Source organism: Vanacampus margaritifer, chromosome 11 (assembly GCF_051991255.1).
Source record: "Vanacampus margaritifer isolate UIUO_Vmar chromosome 11, RoL_Vmar_1.0, whole genome shotgun sequence".
NCBI classification, from domain to species: Eukaryota; Metazoa; Chordata; class Actinopteri; order Syngnathiformes; family Syngnathidae; genus Vanacampus; species Vanacampus margaritifer.
The window spans coordinates 8,500,730-8,514,241 of NC_135442.1; the positions used below are offsets into that span (position 1 = coordinate 8,500,730).

The 13,512-nt window shown below is 40.0% G+C and overlaps 1 protein-coding gene across 1 annotated transcript; it reads left to right on the forward strand.

The window, feature by feature from the left end:
• Nucleotides 1-4,080: 4,080 nt before the first annotated feature.
• Nucleotides 4,081-12,591, forward strand: desma (desmin a). Its single transcript, XM_077580126.1, has 10 exons — nucleotides 4,081-4,719; nucleotides 5,610-5,670; nucleotides 5,963-6,058; nucleotides 7,101-7,262; nucleotides 7,347-7,472; nucleotides 8,262-8,372; nucleotides 8,556-8,665; nucleotides 9,576-9,628; nucleotides 9,929-10,020; nucleotides 11,914-12,591. The coding sequence occupies exons 1-10, from the start codon at nucleotides 4,154-4,156 to the stop codon at nucleotides 11,953-11,955; spliced, it is 1,419 nt and encodes a 472-aa protein (XP_077436252.1). The 5' UTR covers nucleotides 4,081-4,153; the 3' UTR covers nucleotides 11,956-12,591.
• Nucleotides 12,592-13,512: the final 921 nt, after the last annotated feature.

Sequence of the window (13,512 nt, forward strand, 5' to 3'; positions counted from 1 at the left end):
CATGTTACACATTTGTATGCAATCGCCAACACACGCACACGCACACACTCATGCCTTTACCCTCATTCTATCGTCCTTGTCGCATTTGTTTGGCAGCTCACCATGTTGGCATGTGTGTATATGTGTTTATTTGGTTGCTAGGCAACATGCATCCCATATTTATAATGGATTACACCAGCTGAACGCCATCTACCATGCACACTATCGGGGTACTTTTAAACACGTGATTTTTAGCGTCAGACTGTCCAGTTCAGTCAGTAGCAAACATGTCTAGACATGACACAGCATTTAATCGCTGAAAGATATGATATAAGAGATGCTGTTACGGTATTATGATCAGGAACTAGAAATTAGAATAATAGAAAATTGCCCTTAATTTCATGAAATTTTAAGGACAAACACTATATTTGGACATATAGGTCCTTCCTTTAAAATTATCTGTCAAAAGTGTGGCATTGGTTGAGAAAAAAAATGTGGTATTGAAGTTAACATCTCTATTACTAATAATTAGGAATGCAATGGGGGGAAAAAAAAGCTCACAACACTGCGTAAAAACTCACAATATTGTTTAAAAAAAAAGCTCATAAGGGGGGAAAAACACAAAGTTGTGTTTTTGACCATAAAAGCAGTGACAAAGAAATGGGCTCGCTATGCCATGTCACAAATCATTGTCATGTGCTCCTATTGGCTCAGCGGCGCAAAATATCATGGTCTATGTAGTTCACAATGCTGTGTTCGTCTGAAAGCAAAGTTGTTGTTTTTTATGGAGATGTTGTCAAATATTTGCTGGTATGATTTTATGAGAATGATAACCGCTGCATTGGCCAAAACATTCCCAATTAAAATTAAACTGCACTAATAATGTAGCCACCAGAGGGTGCTAGACCCTCACAAATGTAATACAACCGCTTCATTTTAAACAGATGTACTGCTTTTAATATCGTGACATGACAACGATGATGTTGTGGCAATTTTGATATCGCGATATTGCGGTGATCATTACATCGCTACTACTAATATTACTCCAAATTAGCTTGTGATGAAGATGTCACTGTTTGCAGTTTGACTAATGCTGTTTGGCTTGGTGATGAGATTGTAAAAGTAGCATATTGCACAAGGTATTACAGGACAGCTAACACAATTAAAATGCTAATAAAAACAAGTGTGATATTCAAAACAACTGGATAAATAAGTCGGAGTTTAAAAACAGCCTATTTTAAAGTGTCCAATGAGTTTTCATCAAGTTTGCCAATTAGTGCCTTGGCCACTCAACTATATCTCATTTCTGTTATCAGTCACATTGATTGCTAGCTTTCAGTTGTATTTAAATCTCTATCCATTGTCCTCATTAGTGGGGCTGGAGACTGGTTACCAGTCAATACCAAAATATTATTAGTAGCTTCATATACTGTAGTTTGTGTTGAATATCTGATGCACAAAAGATGTCTGTCTGTCACACAAAGGAGGTTCTTCTCTTTTGCTTATGCTAATTCAGAGTAACGAGCAGATATATTGATTTTGTAACTGACATCATGCTCAGGTTGGGGGCCTGGCAGGGGAGGGTTAGTCTGCCGTGTACTGTTAATATTCCCCGACTTGTTTGGGACGTGTGTTCCTCCCAGCCGTGATGAGATCTGAGAGCTAATTTAAGTTTGTTTTCTGGCTGACGGTCCCACTGGTTCATCTCTGTCTCTGATCTCGTTAGTCAACTAGGAGGTTAGTCATTTTGTGTTCCGCGGCCGGTGATTCAACCGTAAGTCCCTCCGAGGAAATTGAGGCGAGATGGTTCCCGCTATCATGTCATCAGATAGTCAATTCACTTTATTTCCTATTGGATCATTTCCTTTCTATAGCGATGTAATGAGTAGACCATGCATCACTCCTAGAATATGAACGCATTATTGGAGCAATCGGGACGTCATTTTTTATTTGTAATAGCACTGCAATCAAAATCAATGGAAGAACAGAATATCCTTCCTTTCCTCAGTCTCTCCTTTGGTCTCTTGAGGTCTCCCTGATTTGTTGGAATTTAGATGTTTCTGGGGTTGGTGAAGGACTCTGGTTGGTGGCCTGGTGGGTGGTGTCTGGTCGGTGCTGGATTTCACTTTCCTTTCTTTCCTTTGGTCCTTCCTCGGGTCCCCCGACAGCCTCACGACTCTGGCTGGAAGTGTTCGGTTTAGGTGAACGGTATGGGATTTTTTTAATAGGTTTTAGGTGAACTAATGAATACACACACACGCACGCACTCACGCACATACACATACTCACCCACATACAAAAAAAAAAAAAAAAAAGAGAGAGAGCAATGATGATGACATGTCAAATCGGTAAAATTACCGAATGAACAATACTGAGCTCTCCGGAAAAAAAATAAAAAAAGAATATGTGGCTCATTAATGACAGGCAGACACTAGTGTTAGCAGCCACTCAGCTCCAAAATATTAGATTTTTTTTCTGTTGTTAGTGGCTAGTGTTACTCAATATATTTGATGTAGTAGATATCAAATTGTGGTGGCAATTCACTTTTATTGTTGTTCAATTGTCGTCAGCTTTTGACGTACAATATTACAGAAAGTGCATCATCATCTTCCTCATTTATGTTGTGCGTGTATAACTGTCATGTCCATGCTGGATAAGAGTGTTCAAAGAGGAATGCTAAAAATAGTGTGACACCACCGGCAGCTGACACATGTGCCTCATGAAACGCGACTACTGGCACGGCCACACACAGGGGCCCTTTGAACTGTCGTATCCCATCACCCCTACATGCACATGTTGGACGCTGGTATAGACTCGTCAAAAATACTTTCCATTATGTTCCTTTAAAATATTATATAAGTGTAATTAGTGCCTGCGTGGCTTCAGTTCAGATTGATCCCCGTTTTCCCAAATTGTTCATTCACTCTTTTGTGTCTCGGGTATTGACTGCGCCGTGCAGAAAACAATCTTGGCGGAAGAATGGAGAGGTTTGCTATTGTGATTATTATTGATCACTTTGCATCTTTTCAGCAACATCTATCGACCTGCTGTACATCATCACAATACTCCTGTTTTCCGTCGACACGGCAAACTTTTTCCCCAAACCTCCAGCTGGCACTTGAGGTCGCTGACCCTATTCTATATATTGAAAGCATTCTCAGTTGCTTTCACCTATGGCTGTTTTAATGACTATTGACCTTTTGGATTCACCTCTTAGTAAGGAGAAGGAGCCAGATGGACTATCATAGAAAGACATGGCATGTAACATCGGTAAAACCAGTGGCTACAGAAAAAAATGCTACAGAAATAGCATTGTACTTCTGTTGTGTGAGTGTGGAGACCATGGCAAAATTGTGTGACCTTATTGGCAGTAGCTCAAACTGCTCCTTACATAAGTAAGGGCAATGCATGACCTGCTGACTGGGTGGCAACTCATGTGGTATCCAAAAAATTATTCCTATAATCTTTAAGATCTGGGTTTTAGATTGATTGTCAAAACTCTGATTACGGTGTGCTTATATCATCTGTCTTATGTTTGCCTTTTGACATCCAGCCAGTGTTGCTTAAGGACTAAAAAACTCGCCATAACATTCTGGACTGTTGGAATGACCGCTTGCAAATGCATCACTCAATTATATACAGTATGCATCTGTCATGCACGCACGCACACACAAGCACTTGAAACCAGACCCATTGGACAGCTGAATGGGCGTCTGGCAACAGAAGCCTATTGGGCCTAAGGAGGAGATGAAGGCGCTGTAGAACAGCTGAGTGGCTGGGGGGGGGGGCTTTGGAGTATGTATGTAAGCAGTCGGAAGTTTCTAAAAATCCAATAAAAATGTATTTTGATACATTATATGGGCATTGAAAGGGTGAGTGTAAGTACAAAAAAATGGTTTGGTGTAAACATTGGTAAAAGTTTGAAAATTCTGAAAAAAGTGGTTCAAAAAGCAAAATGTAGACAAGGTGGAGTCAGGTGGTCGCAAGACAAAAGCGGTAATGGGAGGACATGGAGGAGGTGTCGGGGTGATGGTGGGTGTGGCAAAGCTACAAATAGCCACGCTCAAGGCTGGGGGATTCTTCACTTAGATTCCTCTCCCATTCACCCAGCGGGTCAGTTGGGTCTTGGCTTCTCAAGCAGCTTCATCACGCCAAATCAGTCAAACCAGCAGCCATGAGCAAGTCCTACTCCTCCTCAGCCCAGACGGCATCTTCGTACCGTCGCACCTTTGGATCTGGCGTCGGTTCCTCCCCGATGTCTTCCCTCTTCTCCACTCATGGAGGAGGAGGTCGCAGCTCCTCCAGTCATTCTACACGAGTGTATGAGGTGAAAAGTGGCGCTCCGATGTATTCCAGCTTCAGGGCGTCCTCCGGCGGCGCTGGGCTGGGCTCCTCCACAGCCGTGCGCACCTACGGCGAGAAACTCGACTTCAACCTGGCCGACGCCATGAACCAAGACTTCCTCAACACAAGGACCAACGAGAAGGCCGAGCTTCAGCATCTCAACGACCGTTTCGCCAGCTACATTGAGAAAGTCCGTTTCCTGGAGCAACAGAACGCCGCTCTGACGGTGGAGATCGAGAAGCTCAAGGGTCGCGAGGGACCCGGGCGCGTGGCTGAGATGTATGAAGACGAAATGAGGGAACTGAGAAGGCAGATTGAAGCTCTGTCCAACCAGCGTTCTCGTGTGGAGGTGGAAAGAGATAACCTGGCTGATGACCTTCAGAAGTTGAAGCTCAGGTAAATGAGCGCAGGGTTCAAGGTCTAATACAATCTCGATGGTTGTCATTAGTGATGGACAAATGAAGCTTCATGAAGCACTTGTGATATTTTTTGACTCCTCTAGATGGCACTCTTGGATTCAAGATGCAGTGCAAATGTAAGCAATTATCATTGCGCTAGCCTTCATCTCTAAACCAAGACCACCATCTAGAGGAGTAAAAAATATTGCAAGTGCTTCATGAAGCTTCATTTTCCCATCACTAGTTGTCAGCAGAGGTGGGCAATTTACAAAATTTTGCTCGTCCGCCATTTCGCAGCGCTCAACCAAACTGAAATCGTCTGCCCATCATGTTATTTTCACCACACTTCCGTTAACTGCTATTTTAGGACCGACTGTCCGTCAGTCTGTCATTCGGCAGCAAAACAAGCGTCTGTCAGTGACCGACTGTGAGGTCCTTCGTCAGTGCTTAGTCCGCCTTTTTTTTTTCATCTCAAAACGGGCGTCTCTAGTGATGGGAAAATGAAGCTTCATGAAGCATTTGCGATATTTTTTACTCCTCTAGATGGTGCTCTTGGTTTAGAGATGAAGGCTAGCGCAATGATAATTGATTAAATTTGCACTGCATCTTGAATCCAAGAGTGCCATCTGGGAGGAGTCAAAAAATATCACAAGTGCTTCATGAAGCTTCATTTGTCCATCACTAGGCGTCTCTCAGCGATGGACTGTCAGTACGGACGAAATGCCCACCTCTGGTTGTCAGTGTCACATTTTGAAGCAATTACAGGGATTCTGGTTCGCCAACTAAGATCAATGTCCCCAAACCCAGTGTCTTTTGTCACAGTTCTTTTTTCCTCATTGGTCTAATTTGGCCTCAAGTCTCATTGGTTTCTGTCTTTGTTCACCGCAGACTACAAGAGGAGGTTCACCAGAAGGAAGAAGCCGAGAACAATCTGTCTGCTTTCAGAGCTGTATGTCATTTTGTTCTAGACACTATCTTGTTCTTTTTTTTTTTTTTTGAAGTGTTTGCATGCTACTACCAGAGGTGTCAAATCCAAGTGCAGAAAGTAAAAACCCTGCCAGTTTTACTTAAGTCAAAGGTGCTTCTATTCAACCGGCAGACTAGTAGAGTAGACCAAACCCTAAAACTAAACCTTCTGGACCCGGATTTGACACATGTGGCCTAATCTGAGGCTCAATTTAATCTCCCAGTCATCATCCTTGCACACTAACATTTTCTGCTCTTCATATTAAATTTTTTAGGATGTGGACAATGCCACTCTGGCCAGGCTGGACCTGGAGAGGCGGATCGAGAGTCTGCAAGAGGAAATTGCTTTCCTCAAGAAGATCCACGAAGAGGTTTGTTGAGCAGCCAGTTAAAAATATATTTTATAGCTGTTGACCAATGTCCAAGAACCTGTAAATAGACTAAATCAGATGCTGGCTCATTGTGAAAGTTCAAGGGCTGGACCGTGTCTCACATAAACACTCAGGCTATATTTTACACGTTTCACAGTAACTCATATTCGCTCAACTCCATGATTATGGTCAGTTTGAAGAGGTGCTGTTCTTTTACACCTCAACTTTGACCTTTGAGAAATGCTCAACTGTGGACTGCTTGAAGAGAGCGGGGCAGCTGTTGTCTATATCTACGCAGGGGAGAAAAAGGGAGTGTATGTATGTGAACAGATGCAAAGCTATTTATACCTTTCGGTTGGTCCACGGGGCAGCTGAAAACAACCGAGTCTTACCAGTTGTGCCTAATTAAACCCTGGAGAATCCACGGGGTCAAATTTGGCCCCTATAAATTCTGCTACTCAAATAACAAAGACTTTTTTTTTTATTATTACAAATTTAACTTAAAAAGTCCAGAGTGCCACTTCTGACCCCTGCTTGGGGCCATCTAGTGGATGAATATTGCACTTACATGAGCCAGAGTGGTGGTGACAAGATGGCTGTCAACATGCTGTTTTGTTGAGCTGGAAATCAATCCAAACAAAACCATCTTCTCAGCAAACCATCAGATGGTAAAATTGTGGTTTTTTTTGCTAATCTATTTCATATCATGTTGCAGAATGCCTAGGAGTATGTTTTATATATATATTTTGATAAATTAGCAACTCTGAGCTAGTTAAAAAAAAGGGTTAAAATTGAAAAAAACATATTTTGGTGTTCAGTGAACTTATAGCAGTCATTTAATGTATAATTCATAATTTTCCAAAGAAGAAAAGGGTTCTTGGGTTCTCCAGGGTTAAATAAGCCAAATCTGTTCTCTGCAAGAACGCAAGGCTAACATTGGACGTTTTTTTTTTCACTTGCAACAACAGGATGGTTTGCACGATAACAGTTACGGTTCCACTTTAATCTGAACGACTCTTGTTGAAAATTAATTTCTCTACAGGAGATCCGCGAGCTGCAGAGCCACATTCAGGACACTCAGGTGCAGATCCAGATGGACATGTCCAAACCTGACCTCACCGCCGCTCTGAGGGACATCCGCATGCAGTATGAGGCAATCGCTGCCAAGAACATCTCGGAGGCCGAGGACTGGTACAAGTCTAAGGTAGGACACTACATTCACCAAGCAAGTCTTCGTACCCTTGAGAAGTCCTTTTAAAAGCGCTACTGTACTTGACTGTTTCCTCAGGTGACAGATCTGAACCAGGCTGTGAGTAAGAACAATGATGCCCTGCGCTCTGCCAAACAAGAGAGCATGGAGTTTAGACACCAGATCCAGTCCTACACCTGTGAGATCGACTCACTCAAGGGCACCGTGAGTATCAAACTACGGAAGAAGATTAGAGCCAGTGAAGAGATAAAAAAAAAGGGTTGGCAGGATTCTCACTTCATTCACATAATTCTGACTTTAAAGCAACATTAATGAACTTTCAGTTTACGTTGGTTATGGCGACACCATATGGACAAAAGCGGTATTGTTATGTCTGAAGGAAGATCACATTTCCCATGAGGACAAGCACATTGCGTCGTTTTTTTTTAGCTCACTCCAAGTGAAGTCCGGGCCATTGTTGATCCTTGACTGTCCTTTCATCCGTGGTAGCTTTTGACGAATGCCACGAAGCAGGCACTACTATCTTCCTCAAATTTATTTAGTGCCAGTAAAAATGATACAGACCCTCTCAGGCCATGGCAAAGGTACAATTCAACTAGTTTTAAGTTGATGTTTCATCAGAAGATTTATGACAATATTTTATTATGATTGAAAAGTTCCTTAGTGCTACTTTAAAGTGAGAATTTTCCTTTGAAGTGAGAATTCTCACTTTAATCTCAAAATTCTGATAATAAGACTTTAAAGTCAGAATTTTGAGAACAAAATGAGAATTCTGACTTTAAAGTCAGAAAATTCTGAGAATAAAGTGAGAATTCTCCCTTGCTGAGAATAAAGTCAGAATCCTTTTTTTTTCTCCACTGGCCCTAATCCTTTTCCGTATCAAACAGTAATATCTTTCAACATATTTCTTTTTTTTTTTTCAGCTCAAGTTCTTTCCGTGTCTTTCTCTTCCATTTGAACCAATGCTAACCTCACATCTCTGTCACTCCCCAGAATGAGTCTCTGCTGCGTCAGATGAGAGACATTGAGGACCGCATGACTCGGGAGGCTTCTGGTTACCAGGACACTATCGCACATCTGGAGGAGGACATCGCCAAGATGAAGGTTCATCTGCAAACTAAATCAAAACAGCATAACAACTGATGCATAAATCGGAAATGCAGTAGTAATAGTGAGCGCACGAAAAACACCTGCCACTGTTTGTCACAGATGGGTTTATTTGTAATCGTCGCGGTGATTTGAATGTTTGGGGGCTGCGTTTATTTGATGCCGCCGTTTGTTTTCCAGGACGATATGGCCCGTCACCTGAGGGAGTACCAGGACCTGCTCAATGTTAAAATGGCTCTGGATATTGAGATTGCCACCTACCGCAAGCTGCTGGAGGGAGAAGAGAGCAGGTGTGTTATAGCTCATGGAAACTTGCTGACAACACTGAGTAGATTTTACACCGATCTAGGCTAGATCGGATTGCAGATTTTTTTTGGAGGTGGGGGGGTGGCGGGGGGTTTATTTTTATGCAAAATTGGTGATCGATCAGTGACGTCATTGAAAATAAGACAGCAAAAAAAATCTTGTCCACTCCAGTGATAAAAATAAAACAAAAACAAAAAATCCAACAATTCCCATCATATAAAGTCGGATTTAATAATAATAAAAAAGAAAAAAAAGACTATTTTAAAATAATTAATTAAAAAAAATCCACTATTTTAAAATAATAATAATAATAATAACAATATATATATATATATATATATATATATATATATATATATATATATATATATGTAATTTTATTTTTTTTGTCTGGCTTTCCTATCCCATTTTCGGTGAATTGAATGTTTATCAGCGTTTTTTTGGGAGAAATTTTAGTGTTTAATTATCAAATTATTTTTCACATTAGGTGTCAATTATATGCAAATTTTGGCTATTCATGGGCCAGGCAAGTCCCAAACCCCTGCGAATAGCGGGGATCAACTGTATAGTAATTAAACAATTGGTCTATCTTCTGGTCGGATTGTTCAGTGATCAGTGATGGGCTCAAAAATCCTGATCGCATAAAGCCAAACCCACAACATTTGTGAATTCACCTATTCCTGATATATTTTTTTTTAATCTACCCACCATTATTTGCTAAAAAAATTAATAATAAAAATAATAGTCTTGCTTTTCCGCCATCTTCTAATATCTTGGTGCCAAGGAACTATGTTCAAATTAGTTGAGGAGCTTCATTTAGACAAAAGTTGTGCTTTTCCACCATTTTGGGGGATTTTATTATATTTGCATTTCTTTGTGTATTTTATTTTCCAGGATCACCACCACAATGCCGGTCCAAACTGCCTATTCCTCTATTGGATTTAGAGGTACGTAAAACTGCCGCCTTTACACAAACATACCCGTAAGAAAACAATTATAAATGGCAGAGGAAGGGATAAAAGACTAATTATAACCCATAACCAAACATGGGTGTTGCTATTTTGAGGACATTACATAACTCCAGTGCCCCATACTCACCACTGTGTGGGGATATATGACATGTAACCAACCCTTGGGGCTCCCCCGTTTCATATAACTGGCGTGTGGGCTGAGCTGAGAGGCATAAGTGTCATGAATTAAAATGATTAAAACGATGCTATGCCTGCTGTGTGTATGTCTCATCCCAGAGACCAGTCCTGAGTCTCAGCCTCAGCGTTCCTCCGAGATGCACTCAAAGAAGACTGTTCTCATCAAGACTATCGAGACCCGCGATGGAGAGGTCGGAGCAAGTCCACATGCGCACACACACTACCATTAGAAGTCATTTACAAATGAGCAATCAACATTTTTTTCATATGCAGATGACATATTCTGTGAGCCAGGGCGCTAGTGCCTGATGTGTAAGTCAGGTTCGAGAGTTTCACTTCTTCTCACTTTTTTCAGCATATGGTTGGAAGCAAACTACTAGATTCTAATTTTTTTTAGATACTTAAGGTTCAAAACAAAATTTAAATATTAGTGGTCTGAAATCTTGTAGTTTGCATCATAGACCTCGCACGAGCTCTTGTAATGGCTGCCCTCATGAGAATTTAGTACTGATGGTAATGCACTGCAAATTGTACAAAAGAAACATTTTAGGGTTGATTGGAAATTGGCGCAATTCTAGAAACGATAGTTTTTATAGTAGAATGTCAAGCGCACGGCACCTTCGTGAAATGATTAACTGAAAAAACTAAAGAATCATTTTTGATCAAATGAATTTGAAAACGCCATTCTGAAAATGAATAGAATATGGTATGTGTAAATGTGGCTAATGGAGTTTCTGAAAGAAAAAAAGTAAAATGGTTACACGCATCTATTTTAGGCAGAACTCTTTGATGGAACCTGATGACAATATTGTACATTGGTTTCTCTATTGACTCTTTAAAAGATTGTTGACCCCTGTTGACCCCAGACGCATTGGTTGAGGCACATACTGTACATACAAATAAGGGAAAGCATAATTCATAACCGAACTTACAATATGTGTAGCAAACTAACTGTTATTTTGACATTTGTGAAAACAAATAACACTTCTAAAATCTACATTACATAAAACACATTTATGTCATAAAACCAAACAGAAGGAAATATAGGTCAACTTACAACAAAGAATATATTATTATTGTATTTTTTAGTCTGTAATAGCAAAGGAAGTGCATCAATTTGCCCGAAAAAAATGAAGGCACCACTGCCACCTACTGTAGCGTATGTGCAATTACACTTTGTGCCAAACATTTTTTAAGTTGAATCATTATTCAATACAGTCTTTATTGTTATGTTCAAACAGCATACAATAATATTACATATGCTTTTTTGTTTTGTTTTGGATTTCTGTATTTTAACTCATTCACTGCCATTGACGGCTATAGACGTCAAAAATTAATTTGAACTATTTCTATTAGTTTAACTTTTTTTTTCACTTTTGTTAACAAGAGTATGAAAACCTAGAATTTTTTTAATTGTACATTTAAAACAGATATAAAATTAGTGATTAATCATGAGTTAACTAGTGAAGTCATGCGATTAATTACGATTATTATTATCGCCTGACGCCCCTAATTTTTAATAATCTGTTCTTTTTTCAAATCGAGTCAGGTGATTTAAATGTTTGACTGTAATTAACTGCATGACTTAGTTAACTCATGATTAATCACAAATTCTTATATCTGTTCCAAATGTACAGTATTTTTCTTCTTCTAGGTTTTCATACTCTTGTTAACAAAAGTGGAAAAAATGTTAAATAGAAATAGTTCAAATTAATTTTTGACGTCTATAGCCGTCAATGGCAGTGATTGAGTTAATGTTGGTCATATTCACAAAAGTGGGTTTTTAGGTGGTACTTGGTTAAAAATTGAGTGTGCTAAGATGACATTTAGAAGTGCTCGTTTACCATTTTCTACCAAAATCTCATGAGAAAAGCTGGCTTGTACAAAATAATTCTAAAAATCAACCTGCTGTCGGCCTCGTCCCCGCTCACCCTCTCACTTCACTCTCGAGGACGCGAGACACTTAGCTTGGATGGAAAACACGCTCCCATACGATCTACGACACACTTTGATCTTTAACGTACAACAAATAGATTCTTAACCAGCAGTCAAACTATTTTTGATATCCCTTCTGTCTTTCTCAGGTTGTCAGCGAGTCCACACAGCACCAGCAAGACATCATGTGAACAGGACGTGATGACGCCAAAACAATTTTACAATAAGTTTACCAAAAAACAAAACAAAAACATAAAAATAGAAAATGTAGTCATCTTCCCACTGTTGTGTGATGGTTTATGACAAATCTTGTAAGCCGCAAGGCATCGGACATGGTCAGAGTGAATTGTGACAGCACGTTTTCCACGTTTTGTCTGTGCGAATTTGCATTTGTGCGATTGGATGGAGAGCGGCTTATGTTGGTGTTAGCGGCTGGAGCAAAAGTGGGAAGATGGTGGCTAAAAATTAGCGATGGGAAAATGAAGCTTAATGAAGCACTTGCGATATTTTTTTTTACTCCTCTAGATGGTGCTCTTGGTTTAGAGATGAAGGCTCGCGCAATGATAATTGATTACATTTGCCCTGCATCTTGAATCCAAGAGTGCCATCTAGAGGAGTCAAAAAATATCACAAGTGCTTCATGAAGCTTCATTTGCCCATCACTCCTAAAAATGTCAAGAAATATCTATTGAAAAAGGAACTAAGTCATGTGTGACATTATGATCTCGGCCTTGTGCCGAGAGCGTGTGATTGTGTGTGCATGGGCGACCATGTGGAGCTGCTTCTCTCTGACTAAAATGGCAAAATAAAAGACATTTATTATCACAGCTTGTCCAAGGTTCTTTTCGCCAGGCAAACAAACTTTGAAATTGGTGTCTTATGGCCCTCTCTCATGTAGCCTGTTTGCACGGCATTTATCATCGGAAAGCGTTCCATTTTGCTGTGTGCATTTAATTCACCCTTTGAGAAAGTGCGGGCCCGGTTGAAACGATCAGAAACGGTCTCTGTGAACAATGGCTCGGTAATGAGCTGGGCTCTGCTCGGGCGAGATCGACGGTGCGGCATGTGTCTGAAGTCACTGGACTGAAAATGTTAGCAGCGATAAGAAGCGGAGGGTGGGGGGGGGGGGGGGGGGGTGGGGGGGAAATAAATGCGGTAAGACAGCGAGGCTGAGGGGGCCGTGCAGGCATCGAGCGAGACAAAGCGAGTTTGATTGTAATGTAAAGGTTATAATAGGGGAGACGTAATTAGTGAGACTGAGAAAGATAGCAAGCAAAGTCATTTCAAAGCTTTCAGTGAGTGTTGTTGGCTCAAGCTTCTTGCCACTTCCTGGTTGATTATTACCAGTCAGTAAAGATTAGATTAATAATAACATTTATTCAACAAAGTGAAAATGCTAAAAAAAAAAAAAAAAGGAGAAAAAAAAGCTTAAAAAAAACAACAAAAAAACATTTTAATGTAATTGTAAACAATGTTTACTTAGCTAATTTTCAAACGTAGGCCAAATGCTTTAAAAAAAAAAAAAAAAAAAGCATTATTTTTAGACAATACCACGTGGGATTATTGGAAAAAAATGCTATATTTTTAGTATGGGTATTAAAAAAAATCGATTCGGCAATATATCGCGATATTACAGCGCACAATTCTCGCATCGATTCAATATGCAGCTGAATAAAATTTTAAAGATCTATTTTTTTATGGAAATATTTAACAAAATGTCTTAATTAGAGTTAGGGTTCATCTTTTAA